This window comes from Callithrix jacchus, chromosome 5 (assembly GCF_049354715.1).
Source record: "Callithrix jacchus isolate 240 chromosome 5, calJac240_pri, whole genome shotgun sequence".
In the NCBI taxonomy this organism is placed as follows: Eukaryota; Metazoa; Chordata; class Mammalia; order Primates; family Cebidae; genus Callithrix; species Callithrix jacchus.
Genome location: NC_133506.1, coordinates 134,812,925 through 134,829,672, shown reverse-complemented (window position 1 = coordinate 134,829,672; position 16,748 = coordinate 134,812,925). Strand labels below are relative to the sequence as shown.

The 16,748-nt window shown below is 57.1% G+C and overlaps 1 protein-coding gene across 8 annotated transcripts; it reads right to left on the bottom strand.

The window, feature by feature from the left end:
• Nucleotides 1-1,019: 1,019 nt before the first annotated feature.
• ENGASE (endo-beta-N-acetylglucosaminidase) lies at nt 1,020-13,756 on the bottom strand. Of its 8 annotated transcripts, none has more exons than XM_035303331.3 (14): nt 13,482-13,756; nt 11,186-11,253; nt 10,819-11,020; nt 9,104-9,252; nt 8,367-8,524; nt 7,738-7,886; nt 7,216-7,381; nt 6,171-6,274; nt 5,714-5,822; nt 5,355-5,545; nt 4,637-4,785; nt 4,023-4,131; nt 3,677-3,791; nt 1,020-3,478 (listed from the first exon to the last, which is right to left on the bottom strand). In XM_035303331.3, exons 1-14 carry the CDS (start codon nt 13,628-13,630, stop codon nt 3,062-3,064), a joined length of 2,235 nt encoding a protein of 744 aa, XP_035159222.3. In that variant the 5' UTR covers nt 13,631-13,756; the 3' UTR covers nt 1,020-3,061. The 8 variants fall into 8 exon arrangements, with proteins under 8 accessions (XP_035159222.3, XP_035159224.3, XP_035159223.3 ...); XM_035303333.3 differs by having other exon boundaries at nt 1,020-3,439; XM_035303332.3 differs by having other exon boundaries at nt 4,023-4,128.
• Between the last annotated feature and the right edge of the window lie 2,992 nt (nt 13,757-16,748).

The window sequence follows — 16,748 nt, the reverse complement described above, 5'->3', positions numbered from 1 at the left end:
ACAACTCTGTATGCTCTGGCAGCTCCCGGACCCAGTGGGTGGAGGGCATGGCAGCCCAGAGTGCAGGAACAGGGTGGGACGAAGCCCTGCCTTGGTCTGTAGCCAGGTGGCAGTGGCATCAGAAGGCCCTTCTAGACAAAAGACTTTCCAGTCCCAGTCCTCAAGTCCATGTGGGTCCTCTGCATCCCGCCCCAGGATGGGCTGGGTGGTGGCAGCTCATGGCAGCTTTGTGTCATGCCTGCCTTTTGGACTCAGATCGAGGCCAGCCTCAGTCCGTTCTTTCCTGGTCACAGCACACACTGGGACAGCGTGACCTCATAAAGCAGAATGCACCTCAGGAAGCTGGGTGTGGTGGCTCACGCCTGTAATCCCAGCACTTTGGGAGGCCGAGGCAGGCGGATCACCTGAGGCCAGTTCAGGACCAGCCTGGCCAACATGGTGAAACCCTGTCTCTACTAAAAATAAAAAATTAGCCAGGTGTGGTGGTGCATGCCTGCAGTCCCAGCTACTCGGGAGGCTGAGGCAGGAGAATCGCTTGAACCTGGGAGGCAGAGACTGCAGTGAGGTAAGAGCATGCCACTGCACTCCTGTCTGGGCAAAAAAGTAAGACTCTGTGCTTCCCCCACCCTCAAAAAAAATGAACCCCAGGAGGCAGAAGGGTTAGAACTGGTGACCACACAGCTGTGCTTGGTCAATCCAATGCTAGAGAGAGCACAGACCTGGAGGGCGGGGGGACATGGTACAGAGGCAAACATGGCTGGTGCCCCAGCTGGTTCTGCACCCGTCTAGCCCAAGCTGGGGCCCATGAGGAGCCGTTGTTGCTTCAAGGTAAATCCACAGGAGCTAGAGCACAGCTGCAAAGGGTCAGCTGAAGATGGGACAGGAAGGTGAGTGGCAGAACCTGAACCCGGAGCTCAGAAGCGCCCCCCCCAGGATGGGCGGGGGCTAGAGCTGAACAGGGAGCCAGCATCCGAGGCTGGGCCGGTGCTGCCCTTGCCCATCACGCCAGGACTCCAGGGTTTTTCACAGCATCGGATCATTTATTTCAGAGCAGTTACACCCAGCAGAGGGATGCAGGCTTACACGCCAGTATGTTAATTTTCCCGCACGCAAGCCCTGCAGGAGAATCGCTTGGTGGGGCTGGGGAGCCAGGACGGTGTGTTTCTGCCACACGCCACGCTCTGCTAAGCCCCCTTACTCCTAATTGCTTGCTCACCAGACTGTGAGAAAATAATTGCCATTATAAATTTTCCCTCCTCTGCATAAAATATTCAGAGAAACCAGCACTTAAAAGACTTCATGAAGGAAGAGCAGCTTGCATGCTGTACCCTCACCACCGCAAAGGACATGGAGAGGCCAGGAGCCCCTCCCCAAATCCCCCTGGTCCCAAATGGGAGAGAGAGGCTCAAAGGTTCCCAGGAACCGTCACAGCTGAAAAGAGTCAAGTCAGCTCGTGTTTACCTGCCCTCCACCCAAGACAGCGCCCGGCGGTTCCAGGCCACAGGGGTCAGCAGAGGGACCCTCCTTCCCCACATCCTTGAAGAATATTCCAAATTAGACAAAAGCCCAGACCTTTAATCCCAGGGCCTTCTGCTTGGCACGAGTACCCTGGCAGACAGGGAAGATGGAGAAAGAGGCAGATTTCAGCCCCTGAAAGGAGCCCCAGCTCAGAGCGGTTGCTGGGCACCTGCCTTGCCTTCCTCCTCCGCACATGGGAGCGGGTGTGACTGGGCTGCCACCTGGCGGCCTTTGCCCTCACTGCAGGGCGAAATGATGGGGATGCCAGCCCATAGGTGTGGGCTCTGGCTGGGGTCACAGGGCATCCCAGCCCTCACTGTCCAACATCAAGGGGAACCCCCCCCAAAAGCGAAGGACTTCAGGCCACCTACTCCATGGAAGGACCACAACAGACTCCACCGAGACCAGCCGCAGGATGACCCAAGGCTGTGGGGTCTAGAGAGCACACCAGGAAGCCTCCTGGGCAGCCTAGCAGAGGGGAGGCAGCTAGAGAAGAGCAGGAAGGACAGAAGGCGGCCTGCGTTGAGGACCCGGCCTCCCTCACACCCCACGCACCTGTGCCACCTCCTGCTCAAGGGTAAGCCTGGAGGTCTCCCTGGTGCTTGGGTGAGGCTGAGAAGGGAGGAGGTGAAGGAACAGAATAGCTGGAAAAGACCCCAAGGCTCCTGCAGCTCCTGCACGTAGGAGGGGGCTGGGCTGGCATGGGGAACAGATGCTGCTGCTGGCCTGGCCTGACCTGTGACCTGAGCCTAAAGGCAGCTTGTCCAGAGCCCATGGCCTCTCGCTGGGCAGAGGCAGGGCCACAGTGCAGACTGCCTCAGGGCCACTTCCCTGCACCCCCACAGCCCGGAAGGGACACAGCAGGGCCAGGGGCTGGTGAGAATACTGCAGAGATGACCTCATGCTCAGCAGCACAGTAAATTGCCAGCTCCAGGGAACATGCAGCAGCGGGCCTGGCCCACAATACCCACTCCTCAGGGGAAAGAGGCCTTTCCCACTAGGAGGAGGGGTCTCCAGGGCATCCTCTCCTGACACCTGCAGGCAGCCCCACCCTGGGAGCCCCTGTAGCTCATCCTCATCTGCAGGGACGTCTTGGGGCCTGCCCCAAAGCCTGCCTGCCTGCCACAATCTAAGCACCTTTCTCATAATTTCATCTGCAGGGAAAAAAATCATTCTCAGCATCAGTATCTTGCAGCCTATTAGGAAATACTTTTTATGGAATTTTCTGTCCTAAACATCCTCCCCCCTTTCATATTCACGTGGGAACCATGTACCGTGGGGAGGGGTTAGGCAGAAACAGAGGGCCTGCCACTCACCTCGCAGTGACCAACACTGCAATCCCCCCACTTGGTTTCCTGTCACCAATACCCCCCCCCGCCCCCACCAAAAAGCCACAGCACTCAGCCCGGGGGTCTTCCGCCCCAGCCCTGTGACCTGGGTCTCGCCACCACTGCCGGCACTTAGCAGGCCCACCACAGGCCAGGGCCAGATGGCCGGGAAGAGGCCTCAGCCCAAGGCCAGACCACCAGGCCTTAGCATCCGCTCACTCAGGGGCCGAGTAGAGCAGAGTCGCCCGGCCCCACTCGGTCTGAGGCACCTGGAACCCTTCCTTGGGTACAGGCTCCACCAGAAACCCAATGCGACGATCCTGGCCAGGCTTGGCGGCGTCCACCAGCAGGTCCACTATCCGGTACTGGGTGGCAAAAGCCAACCCCAGGAACGTGGGCCTCTCTGACCTTGGCGGCTCCCCGCCTGGAGAGCTATCGCCCGTCCCTCTGCAACAGTGGATCCGGAAGCAGCGGACTTGCGTCAGGAGGAAGGACCAGTGCAGGGTGCAGCTGAGCTGGAGCACAGCAGGGGGTCCCTCCCGCTCAGAGGTGGCCGGCTGCCAGCGGACGTGAGAGACAGTGACGGCCTGCACCTGGGGCAGTGGGGACAGCAGGCTGGCAGCGTCTACCACCTGGCAGGAGAAAAGGCTCGGCATGGCTGGAAGCTAGGGGGCTGGGAGAGGGCACCCCCACCCACACATTTCCCCTCCCTGACTCCCCCGCCCCAGTTCCCCACTGAACCCGAAAAGGGAGCAGCCTGGGGCAGCCTCCACCCCCACTCCAGCTGGACAAACAGCCAGTCCAGCCCGAGCCCCTCTGGGAAGTGTCACCTGGATCTCTCCAAGGCGACAGGTGAAGCTCTCCTCCTCCCGGCTACCTGGCGGCCGTGTGAAGCAAATGAAGAGGTCCAGCAAGAGGCACCCACGCAGGCTCACCTCGTAGCAACTGGAGGGGCCAAAGGGCTGATCACAGGCCGGGCTCAGCCCAGTGCTCCAGGGTGAGCCGGTCCAGAGGCCCCAAGCCACAGGGGGACCCCGGGCCGACAGCAGGGCTTCCAGCAACTGTCCTGGGCTTATGTCTCAGGGCTGCCCAAAACCCAGGGGCCAGCCTAGGGCCCCTCCATCCCTCCAGCTCTGGGGTTTTCAACAGAGACGTGAGTGACGGAGGGGGACTTACTGCTGGACCCAGCCCCCGCTCAGCTGCCGGCCGCAGCGGCCCACCCATCTGGCCAGCTTGGTGGGAGGTACCCGGAGGGGTCGGAGGCTGTGTCTTGAGCTTGTTTCTGCTGGAGGAGACACAGGACTTGAAAAAGGAGAATCTCAAAGGAAAAGGCGCTGGGAGGGACCACCAAGGGAGCCCCTGAAGTCCAGAGAAGACCCCCCATGAAGCCAGATGCTCGCAGGTACTGAGAAGCAACCAGGCACAAACGAAACTCATGTCTGAGTCGGCCACACTCTCACCCGTCCTGGCTTCCTCCAGCCTGCTGTCTCCCACCCCATCTCCTTGCCCCTCTCCACACCAGGGCCAGCAGCAAGCCTGTGTGCAGCTCAGGTCTCCAGGAGGGGCCAGTGTCTACCCTGCATAGATGCCTCAGTGGCCCAGTGAGGCCACAAGGCAGAGGTTGCGGCTGAGAAGTGAATCCTCCCTGTCCAGGCCTTGACCATAGATGCCCTGACTCTAGCAAAGGCACTGTCCACACCAGCTCCTCCCCACACTCCATGACCCTTTCCACAACTCTGTCCCCTGAGCTCTCCCTGGGCAGAGGCAGGCCTGGGCCCCCATCGCCTCACCATTCAGCACTGAGATGCCACTGATGTGACAGCTGCCAGCATCCCCCGTTGTCAGCTCCAAAGCAACTGTGACGTCCGTAGGCCCTTCAAGCTTATATACCATGGATAGAAAAATTTTGGGGGGCACGGGGACCTGCAGGGAAAATAACCTGTGGAAGAAAGGTCCTGTGCTAAGTGCCACAGAGAAATCATTGAGAAATAGAAGCCAGCTCCAAATCATCCCTTGGGGATCGGGGTGCCTGAGCAGCAAACACTCCCACAGAGTGGTCCTGTCCGTGGCCAGGGACAAGTCCTCCCCAAGGCCAGATTTCTTTTGTGGGCTGAAACATCTCAATTCTGAAATACTATATGATTTCCTCATATGGGGCATCTAAAGTATCCAAACTCACAGATGCAGAGTAGACAGTGGCTTTGTGGGGCTGGGGGAGGATGGGGGGCTAATGAGCAACGGAGAGAGTCCAGTCCTACAAAATGACACATCTCTAGGGATCTGTCGCACAGCAACACACGCAGAGTCCACACTCCCGACAGTTCACTTCAACATGGTGAACATGGCACATTTCATGTGAATGCACTTTTGACCACAATTTTAAAAAACCAATCTGGGACTGTCCTCTGTCCTCATTCTGGCCTCCACTGCCCCATCTGCCCAGTTCCACAGCCACCACGTGTGATGGGAAAAGCTGGTGGGCCCGCACGTCCCCCGTCACTCACCCACCTCACAGCCACATTTCCAGCCTCTGACGGGATCACACCCTGGATGAGCAGGGAGCTGCCCCCGTGCCAGGCGTCCTCCAGGCAGCAGTGTGTCCTCACCCAGCCCCGGTCATCCCCTCCCAGCCTGTGTTCTCCAAACAAGGGCTGCATCTCCTGGGCGCTCAGGTGGTACCAGGGCCCCACCGTCTCCTCCTGAAGAAAAGGGCAGAACGGGGGCACTCAGCAGATACCAACAGGGCAGATGTGCCTGGAGCAGCAGGGAGGGGCAAACCACCACTGCACCTTCAAGCAAGCCCCAGGTTCCTCCCACCTGTCCCAGTTGAGGCCAGAAGACAGACGCGATGGAAGGCGTACACCCACCTGGCCATAGCAGACCCTCCGTGCACCCATGCCCAGGCAGAAGGATGTGACGAAAGGCAAGGAGCAGATGCTATGTGTGGGCAGATAACGCTCCAGCCGGCCCCAGAACCTGCCAGAGACATGGGGCAACAGCCCGATCCTGAGGAACGGAGGGAGCCTCCCAGTGTCCCTGGAACTTGCTGGTGGAAACTCGAGGCTCTCCTGCACCCTCCAAGACAGGACTTCTGGGAGGACTGCAGCCTCCCCAGCTACGGAGGTGTTGGAAACACGTCTGCAGGAAGCAGTCCTGGGTTTGGTCCCTACCTGGAAGCAGCCGGGGTGGCTGGTTTCTTCTCCCTTCATCTTCCTTTACCACCCCCCAGGGAGGGTCACTAAAGGGCACGAACATGTCTTAGAGAAACCAGGGACCCTTCCCACCCATCAGCCCGCACTAAGCACCCAGGATGGCGGGACTCACTTGTCCTGGTTCTGGAAGAAATGCTCCTTCTCCAGACACTCGTACACCCAGCCAGGAGCAAACAGAGCCACGGAGAAGCCATGCTTCCGGATCAGCTCCAACGACTGAGGAGAGAGACGTCAGGGAGACCCTGGGCACGCCAGAACCACAGAGCCCAGACGGGCTCCTGGACACTGGTGGCAGGGGTAGGGGCTTTCAGGGCAGCTGGGAAACGGGATGGGGAAGCTGTCCAACGCCTCCCTCCTAACTGCACCTGGGGGCTGCAGGGCGTCACTCCCGTCATTCCACAAGCCGGCCAGAAGAGGAGGTGGGAGAGGCGGCCAGGCGGTCAGCGCTGCTGCATGGGCAGGAGGAGCTAACTGGCTGTGGCCACGGTCCCCTCGCCCTCTGGCACACCTCTCATTCGATTATCAGAATCCCGGGCAGCAAAGAGGCTCTCCCATTATTGGATTAATTTACTCATCTGAAGCTAAATTAATCTGACAACATCCCTGGGGCTCTGGGAAGGACTGACAGTTCAGAGGCAGGCAGAGCCCTGCGCATCCCACGCCAGGGGCACCAGCCCGGCCCCGCTCCTTCCTCTATGCTGGTGTGACCTGCCTTGCCAGTAAATGCTCCTCGTCGTGATACCTGCCGCTCCCCAAACCCTGGGCGCTTCCCCCATCCTCACCCCTGAGCCTCATGAGAGGTGCAGCAGACCCCTCCGAGACCACCCAGGCTTCCCTGGAGGGGAGGTCAAAGAATGCAGCAGTGACAGGAGGCTTAGGCCCATGAAGACCAGACGGCAGGGCACAGGGCGCCTCTGTCCAGTAACATCCACGCAGAAACACACTAGCCAACTGTAGAAATGGCTGGGAAGGGGTTTCAGTGGGGACACAGCTTGGCCAGGCAGGACACCCTGTTTCTCAGTGCCACAGGGTCCCTGCTCCGGAAAGAACAGCTGCTGTAGTTCCTCTGAGATGCGGGCGGGAATGGAAGGTCCATGAGGAAATGAGGTCCCAGGGGAGGCACTGGGCCATGGCCTTGGGCAAAGGGGACCACCCACCTTGTCTGTGTCGAATCGGCCTCCGACCACATTCCCCCGAGCGAACACATCCACGCCCACGTACACATTGGCCCGGCGCTCCCCCGCCTGCCCCAGCATCCGCTCCAGGTGCTCCTCCTGCCAGTTATAGTTGGTGAAGAAGCCGTCACAGGAATCGAAGAAGACCCTGAGGAACAACAAGGACCTGCTGTGAGGCCCAGAGGGACGGGGCCACCGCCCCACCCCACACAGTCTCAGCCTTCCCCCTCTTAGAGCCCAGAGGCATCTGCAATTCACAGGCTGGGAGCTGCCTCCAGGACCTAAGACACAGCCTGGTCCCCAAGGGCAGGGAGCAGCCCCAGATGGTGACCTGAAACTCTTGCCCAGCACGCATGGCATCTGCTGAGGCTCAGATTGTTAGAACTCTGCGTTCTCTGTGTTTTTACCCAATGCAGTCATACATGTGCAGCCTCCGTGAGGGAGACTGCGCCCGCCCCTCATAGCACGAGGCACCGCCCCTCACAGCCCCGTCTGCAGGCTCGCCTGTTGTGCTGGTTGAGTTCATTCTGCCATTTGAGCTGCCCGCTCTGCACCACACTGTCGTACCACAGCACCAGGCCCCCCGGGACCTGCCGGTGCAGCTGTGTGGTCAGGTACCGCAGGAAAGGAGGCATGTTCCCCACAGCGGCCAGCTGAAAGAGGGGAAGGAGGTGAGAGCGTCGGTGAGCCCCAGATTCGTCTATCTTGAGAAGTATCTGGTGCTGAACAGACGGGGGCCCAGAGCAGATGGATCCACAGAAGCTGCAGTCCTGAAAGGCCCTCCCCGCCACGGCCTCGAACGTGGAGTCCAGCCAAACAGACGACTGTCCTTTCCTATTGCGGCAGGAAGGACACGAAAGCAGAAGTCAGGAAAAGAGTGCACAGAAAGGGAAGGATCCCAGAGAAGGAAGCCACACACCCAGCCCCAGCAGTGAGCAGAGGAGGAGCAGGAAAGGCGAGCCAGCCCAGGAGGTCAGAGGAGATTCTGTCTCACTTCGAGTAACTAAGATTTCAGAGTGGGCACTGCCGCCACCTGCAGCCCAGGTGTGGAGTGAGGTAAGGCCGAGGAAAGAGAGGTGGAGGTGGCCAGCAAAACAGCAAGGAGCGGGGGTGGGCGAGGGCCGGGCGCTCACACTCAGAGGGTTCTCGACGTTGATCAGCCAGCCATCGAAACGAAAAAACTGAGCAATCTGGACCAGCTGGTTGGCCACTGCCTGGTATGAGCGCTCGTCCCCGGCCAGAAAGGCTTCACAGAGCCTTGCCCCTTCATTCCACTCCGTGATGAACGTCCCTGTGAGGACAGCAGAGAAACAAGGTCGGCCGCAGGAATCGCTTTCCCTCGACCGGTTTTCAAAGCAGGGTTCCCCAACCGGCAGCCTCAGTATCACCTGACCACTTGGTAGACATTCAAACCCCCATATAGCTAGTGAATCAGACACCGTGCCAGCGGGGACCAGCAGTCCTGGTGACACGATGGGGATTGAGGCTACAGCCTGACCTGTTCTGACCCAGGAATCGGCAAACTGTGGCCCTGGGGCCCATGCCTGCTACCACCCATGTGTGTAAATGTAATTTTATTGGACACGGCCCCGCCTATTTGTTTAACTGCTGTCACTCCAATAATCACTACAGTGACCCAATGGTCTGAAATGCTGAAAATACTATCTGGTCCTTTCCAGAAAAAACCCGTAGATGCCTGTCCTGACCAGGGAGAGAGGCAGGAGTCAGCTGCCATTCCTGCAGCCGAGGCAGCCCTCAGCGAGGGGCTCTGCGCACTGAGAAGCAGGCAAAGCCCGAGCCTCCTAATCACGGGGTCCCCCAGTCGGTGAGCTGAGTCTGGCTGAGACAGAGGTGAGCGCCTGGCTCTTACCCAGCACACAGACCCCCTGCCTGTGGGCAGCATTGGTCCAGCCCACTGGGGGGATGGTGACTGCGTGGTGGCTGAAGTACACAAAGACGTCGATGTACTGCCAGTGGTAGAAGGCATAGGGGGTCTGTGCCGCCGAGCCCTGAATGAACCTGGGGAAGGAAACAGCATGGAGCTGGCTGCGGTGGCTCAGGTCTGTATTCCCAGCACTTTGGGAGGCCAAGGTAGGGGGATCACTTGAACCCAGGGTTAAACCTGGGCAGCCTGGGCAACATGGCAAAACCACCTCTCCCCTCAAAAGTGAAAAAACTTGCCAGGTGTGGTGGCGCACACCTGTAGTCCCAGCTACTTGGGAGGCTGAAGTGGGAGAACCACTTGAGCCCAGGAGGTCAAGGCTGCAGTGGGCCCAGATCACACCACTGCACTGCAGCCTGGGTGACAGAGTAACACCCTGTCTCAAAAAAAAAGAAAAAAAAATAGTCAGGTCCTAGAAAACAGAATAAGGACACAGAGACCACAGGGATCCCCAAAGGTTTCTCCTTAGTTCCATTCAGTCAAGACTCCCGGAAGCCCGACATGTCCAGGCACGGTGCAGCCAGGGAGAGAGGCAGGAGTCAGCTGCTATTCCTGCGGCCGCAGGCGAAGTGCTCTGACCGGGACATTAGGCATTTGCCATCAAATCTGATGGACGGAGCATCGCCACTCGCTATGAGCAGATGAACAAAGAGAAGGGAAGGGAAGCAGGAAGGCTCACGTCAAAGTCCCATCTCTGCTTTCCCCTTCTATGCAGAGGGGCAGGGAGTCCCTCAGGACACAGTCTCCTGGAATTCAAAGATTGGGGCTGAGAGCGGGGTGAGCTGTGCCCAAGGTTTCATCACCTGCCTCTGTCTCTACCTTGATGACAGGCTCTGACTCAAGCCTTCCCATCAATCACAGGGTCCAAGATTGTTTTATGGACATGTAAAAACGCCACATGGACTCCTTGGTAACTTCGGATGGGACGTCTGCAGCTGGGGTGGGTGCGGTGTGTGACATCTCTGTGCATCAAAGCCAGAGCCCAGCGACCCAGAACAGGATCGGAGCTTAAGCAGAGGCGAACATCAAACTGAGTGAGGATTCGAGGGTGGGGGCCAGCAGCTGAAGGGGACCCCCTGCCTGCTGTGCCCACTCCAATCTACCAGACTCCAAGTAGAGGAGCTTTAAGGAGTCAAATGGGACATAAGGTATTACCTAAGCCAGTCTTCCCCTCCCCCCTTTATTTTTTTGAAACAGTCTCACTCTGTTGCCCAGGCTGGAGTACAGTAGCTCAGTCTCAGCTCACTGCAACCTCTGCCTCATGGCTCAAGCAATTCTTCTGCATTAGCCTCCTGGGTAGCTGGATTACAGGTACTCGCCACCATGCCTGGCTAATTTTTGTGTTTTTAGTAGAGGCAGGGTTTCGCCATGTTGACCAGGCTGGTCTCAAACTCCTGAACTCAGGTGATCCACCTGCCTTGATCTCCCAAAGTGCTGGGATTACAGGCGTGATCCACCACCCCCAGCCCAATCTTCCCTTTTTACAGATGAACACTGAGGGCTGCCTTCCTCTCAGTACAGTCCCTCCAATGCCCATCTCCTGACTCCCCACCCAGTGCTCTTTCTACACATGGCACTCTCTCCCACCCTTCCAGCCCCCACTCCAGCAAAGGAAAACAATCAATGTGAGGCCAGGTCCTCACCTGTCATCCAGGTACCCGCCCATCATATCATGGCATAACAAAGTTCGGGGCCTCTGGCTGCTCAAAGGGGGCTGGCGACACGCCAGGGGTTCCAGGGCCACATTAAAGCCATCCTCCATGTGGGGGGTCCATGCCAAGAGCTCCTCCAGCGAAGACAAGTAAAAGCTGATAGGTTTAGTGGTGTCCTTGTCATAATATCTAACTGGTCCAGGACAGAAACATCAAGGAATGAATGGAAATTGTCACAGGATTAATGGAAACGCTTTGATAATAACAGAGAAGGAACCTGAGAGGGGGTGGGGGCTGACCTGCCCCAAAGCCCCAGGCGTGAAGGTGGAGTCAGTATTCAGAGCCTCCGTCTCCTCACCTGGCAGGGGGTCCCAGGAAAAACTGACCACTTCTCGAAAAACTGTCTCTTCTTCATCATCTTTGATTCTAAGCAAAGAAGGAGTTGTACATTTATAAATTTTTTTTAAAAATAGACTTAGAAGCAAATGGACACGTTTTACCTAAACATGGAGGGAGAGAGATTATCTGGCTTACATTTTTAATATTAACTATAGAAACATTGTATAAAGCAATGAAGTAGCGTGTGACAGTCCTGAGGTCCCCTGTATTAGCAACCAGAGCTTGGCTTCTGCATGGACACGTGGCAATGATTACTCCCAAGAATAAATCTTACCCTAGGCCAGACGCAGTGGCTCACACCTGTAATCCCAACACTGTGGGAGGCCAAGGTGGGTGGATCACCTGAGGTCAGGAGTTCAAGACCAGCCTGGCCAACATGGCAAAACCCTCTCTCTACCAAAAATACAAAAATTAGTCAGGCATGATGGCGCAGGCCTGTAATCCCAGCACCTTGGGAGGCTGAGGCAGGAGAATCACCTGAACCCGGGAGGCGAAGGTTGCAGTGAGCCAAGATTGCGCCACTGCACTCCAACTTGGGTGAGAGAGCGAGACTCTGTTTCAAAAACAATAAATAGAATAAACCTTACCCTCTAAAGCAGCCACCCAAATATCACACTCCAAAGACCAGACATATACACTTCACAGGGTACCCAGGATTTGCTATGGCCAAAGGGCAATTTTTAGGTCGTAAGACAGCAGGGGCCAGGCTTTCTACGTAGGCCATGCTTCCCTCAGCGCCTTCCGTGCTGTTCATGCATGGATGTCACAAGGAGAAAGAGTTCCTTTAGCACATTAACGTGGAAAGGCCCTGAGTACATCTCAAACCACTTCCTGTTAAAAAATTTATTTATTTTTATTTTTTTATTATTTTTTGTTTGTTTTGAGACAGTCTTGCTCTGTTGCCAGGCGCCAGGCTGGAGTGCAGTGGCGCGATCTCAGCTCACTGCAACCTCCACTTCCCAGGTTCAAGTGAGTCTCCTGCCTCAGCCTCTGGAGTAGTTGGGATTACAGGTGTCTGCCACCACGCCTGACTAATTCTGTCTTTTTAGTACAGGCGGGGTTTCATCATGTTGGCCAGGCTGCTCTCAAAATCTGGAACTCAGGTGACCCACCCACCTCAGCCTCCCAAGTGCTGGGATTACAGGCATGAGCCACCACACCTGGCCTAAAAAATTATAATTATTTTAAGATCAGAAAGACATTGCAGTGACTATCACCCAAGGCCACTTCTTTGTTCACGGAGCTGTCATCTGTCTGCACCCCACTGCCATTCAGAGGCCTGTGGCCAAGAGTCCTCGGTAGCTTCTGCCACCACCAAACACTGACCCGGGGCCTCCAGAATGGCACTGAGAGACCCTGAGGACTGCAGGGGTGGGGCAGATTCAAACAGAGATGCCACAGAAAGTGTTCCTCTCCACCTTCCTTTTCCCAAGCCCCCTCCCTTGTTGATGTCCTTATTATCCTTCAGCTGCCCCCTCCCGGGCCTTCTCAGAGCAATCCTCACCCACACGAGGTCACCTTTGTCACCTGTCATTCCTCCACTAGGAGGGAAACAGCCATCTCCACATTCCTCCTGTCCAAAAATACCTTTCCTGCCAGCCCCCATCCCGCCATCACGAGGCTGAAATGCCAATAGTCTCATTGCTTTGGGTTTAACAAAGCTATGGCTGCAGTTTCCAGAAGCCAAGTCAGTGCTCCTAACTTCCCCTCTCCCCGCCCCGCCCCCACAACCTACTGAGGGGAGATTTACTGGGCGGGCAGATGTCCCAGAAGGGAAGGAAGCCTGGCCCAGTGGGGCACGTCGTCTCTTTCTGTCTCTGTGCCTTGGCCCATTCTGTTCCCCACCGCTGGATACCCTACTCCCATTCTCCACCTGCTGAAGGCTTCCTCCTCCCCAAGGACTCAGTTCTAATATCACCCCTGCAGAAGGCCACCCCTTCCACCAGCTGGCATCCACTGAGTCACTAGCACCGCCGCCGGGATCTTCCGCACAGACTGGCGGCGTGGGAGGCAGGGGTCTGGCCGGGGCGCCGGGATTCCCGCCGGGCCCCACGGCCACTCGAGTTTGCATTTCTGGGGATCAGGCACGGGGGCCGGAGGCGGTTGCCCGGCAGTGGCACAGGGACGGCGGGAAGAACCGGGGCGGAGGGACGCTGCCACCCGCTGACCCCTGCTGTGCTCGGAGCGGACACCCGCGCCGGCCCCCCGCCCCTCGGCGCGCCAGTGCGGGGGAACCTCGGGCCCCGCAGTCCCACCTCCTCCCTGGCCGCCGCCGCCGCGGCGGCCGCGGCTCCTGCTCCTCCTCCGGCGTCCCCGACTCCGCGGCCGCCTGCCCCTGCCGCTCCCGCTCCCGCCGCCGCCGCCGCGCAGCCGACCGGGTCACCGCCACCGCCGCGGCCTCCATGACACCGTCCGCGCGGGTGGCGCGTCGCCCGACCCGTGAGCCAATCGTAGGCCCAGGCCAGCCCCCGCGCCGCGCTCGGCCAATAGGAAGTGCGCAGCGCTCACGCCGCGCTAGGAAGGGACTCCCGGCCACTGGGCCCCGCGGCGGGGACTTTGTAGCGGAGACAGCCCGGGGGCGGGGCAGGGTCGAAGGTGGGCGGGGCTGAGGGACGTGGTCTGGTCGAGTTCGAGCCCAGGGTTCGTCGTCGTTTTGTTATTGCCCATCTTTGGGTATGAGTCCAGGGTTCTAGAAGGCTCTAGAAGATTTCGGAAGGCCCCAATCTGCGAGTTCTCTCTTGAGCCTCACCAGCCTCGTTTTTCGAACAAATTGAGGTTTATCCCAGAGAGATTAGGCAGTCTCTCAAAGGGCACAAAGTCACCAAATGGTGGAAATGAGACTAACTCATCCAGCTAATCCCTATTAGAAGATAATTTTCAGGCCGGCCGCGGTGGCTCTCGCCTGTGATCTGAGCACATTTGGGAGGCCGGGACAGGAGAATCACTTGAACCTGGGAGGCGGAGGTTGCAGTGAGCAGAGATGGCGCCACTGCACTACAGCCTGAGCGACAGAGTGAGACTCCGTCCTCCCTCCCAAAAAATGAAAACGGTAAAATCCTGATTCTCTTTACAGTATAAATATCAACACGTGTTAAGGATTTTATTCTATTCATTGATCAACCAAGGAACCAGATCAGTGTTATTATTTAATATATATCCGGTCCAAAGTGGACTCCCAAGAGAGGCTCCTGTTGGAGGTGGAGCCCGGAAATGGATGTGGGAGCAGGCAGAAGGGGTCTTTCCACGGGCTGGGCGTAGAAGTGGTGACGGGGGAGGTTGTGGCACCCCTACTGCACAAAACAATGTGCATGTCCCTCAGATCTTCACAACCTACAAAGAGCTGTAAAAAAAAAAAAAAAAAAAAAAAAAGACTATGAGGCCGGGTGAGGTGGCTCACGCCTGTGATCCCAGCACTTTGGGAGGCCGAGGCGGGTGGATCACGAGGTCAAGAGATCGAGACCATCCTGGTCAACATGGTGAAACCCTGTGTCTACTAAAAATACAAAAAAAATAGCTGGGCATGATGGCGCGTGCCTGTAATCCCAGCTACTCGGGAGGCTGAGGCAGGAGAATTGCCTGAACCCAGGAGGCAGAGGTTGCGGTGAGCCTAGATCGCGCCATTGCACTCCAGCCTGGGTAACAACAGCGAAACTCCATCTCAAAAAAAAAAATTAGCTGGGCATGGTGGCGCATGCCTGTAATCCCAGCTACTCAGGAGGCTGAGGCAAGAGAATTGCCTGGACCCAGGAGGCGGTGGTTGCAGTGAGCTGAGATCGCGCCATTGCACTCCAGCCTGGGTAACAAGAGTGAAACTCCGTCTCAAAAAAAAAAATACAAAAATTAGCCGGGTGTGGTGGTGCATGCCTGTAATCTCAGCTACTCAGGGGGCTGAGGCCAGAGAATCACTGGAACCTGGGAGGCAGAAGCTGCAGTGAGCCAAGACTGTGCCACTTCACTCCAGCCTGGGCGACAGAGGGAGACTCCGTCTCAGAAAGAAAAAAAAAGATGAAAGTTAGTATCTGACCACGTGGGAGCTGGTGCCCTCTGTAGGATGCATAGTTTTCCAGCGAAACACAGATTTCTTTCCACAGCCCCAAACCCGTGTTCAACAGTAGTAGTTGCTCTGCCCATAAGTGTGCAGGGCCTGGAGTGGCGCCTCTGCAAGGGTGGCACTGCCCAGCATCTTAGGCACAGAAGGAGTTCACAGGAAACATGATAAAACAGAGGCCTGGAAGCTAGAACTCAAGGGTGGGCCCCACAGGGCAGGCCAAGGCTCTCCTCCCTCCAGGACCCAACGCCCCTCCGCAACGAGGAGCTTCCAGTGCCGGGCTGTGGCTACTGCCCGAGCCAAGCTGACTGGGCCTTTCTTGTTGTTGCAGACTTTGAACTTTATGAGGCTCCAAGCTTCCATAAACGCCAAGGGTGGGAACTATGACTGAGGTTGTTGAATATGGGCCATGGTGCAGGCCAGCAAGTTAGGTAGGAAGGACGGGCCAGAGGACACGCTGACCCATGGGGACAACAGAGATGGCAGAGGCCTCGTCTCTGGGGCTTCAGCCCTTGCAGTGGGCGAGGGCAGTGGATCACCAGGCTCACTCCTGTAGGGCTGATGGCCCCACAGGGTCGTGGGGTGAGCCTTATGCTGTGCTGAGGTGCAGGATCTGAGAAATAAAGAGACAGGACACAGAAGTACAAGGAAAAGGCAGCTGGGCTCAGGGGGCCACACCACCTATAAGCGGAGTCAGGTGAGGCCCCGAATGTCCAAAAGTGTGAGTATTTATTGTGTATAGGTTAGGGGGCAGGGCAGTGAGTGAAGTCATCTTTAAGGATAGTGATAGGGTCGTGAGCAATAAAACATGGGGTCCACCCCCATTAGGTCACCTAGGCCAGGAGGTGGACAGTGTGCAGCAAGGGGCCCGTTCCCATGAAGGCAAGGGCCGTGCGCAGTAAGGGGTCCACCCCCATTAGGTCACCGAGGTATGAAGGTGGGCCGTGCGCAGTGAAGAGGGTGCAGTGTGCAATACTTCTATCTGTGGGAAACTACTTCTAAGAAGATTTATAGGGGGATGCTTTAAGTCACATAGCAGTGACAGAGCTGTCAAGGTTACCACCACCTTCTGTCAGCTTCCAATGGGTTCTATGGGAAGATGCTTTTCAAGCAGCACAGTAGCAAGAGCTGATAAAGTTCACAGTCACCAAGGTGGATTGCCGTTCTGAGGGCAGCCTTCCACAAGAACTGGAGCAAGGTCCTACAACTCCTTTATCAGGAGGAGTGGCTCTCACCCCAAGCCTGTCATACAGCCAGCGGATATCTTTAGGATAGTGAACGCTGCCGCCTGGGCCATGGATTCTTGTCCTGGTATAACTGTTTTTCCCTTAAATCATGCTCTGCACTGTGTCTGCTCTAGGCATTCCTCCGATTATAAGCTGCTGATTCCTTAATTCATGCTCTGTCCTGTGTCCACTCCAGGCATTCCTCCGATTATGAACTAAGATATCATTATAGGTATATATGTAGGGAA

Excerpts from the sequence above, each read along its gene's own strand:
- ENGASE (XM_035303331.3), bottom strand. The coding sequence starts at position 13,630 with ATGGAGGCCGCGGCGGTGGCGGTGACCCGGTCGGCTGCGCGGCGGCGG. Across the intron at positions 4,786-5,354 it reads GCTGGAAATGTGGCTGTGAG|GTTATTTTCCCTGCAGGTCC; the intron begins GTGGGTGAGTGA and ends TTTCTTCCACAG. Across the intron at positions 3,479-3,676 it reads GTCGCCTTGGAGAGATCCAG|GTGGTAGACGCTGCCAGCCT; the intron begins GTGACACTTCCC and ends TTCTCCTGCCAG.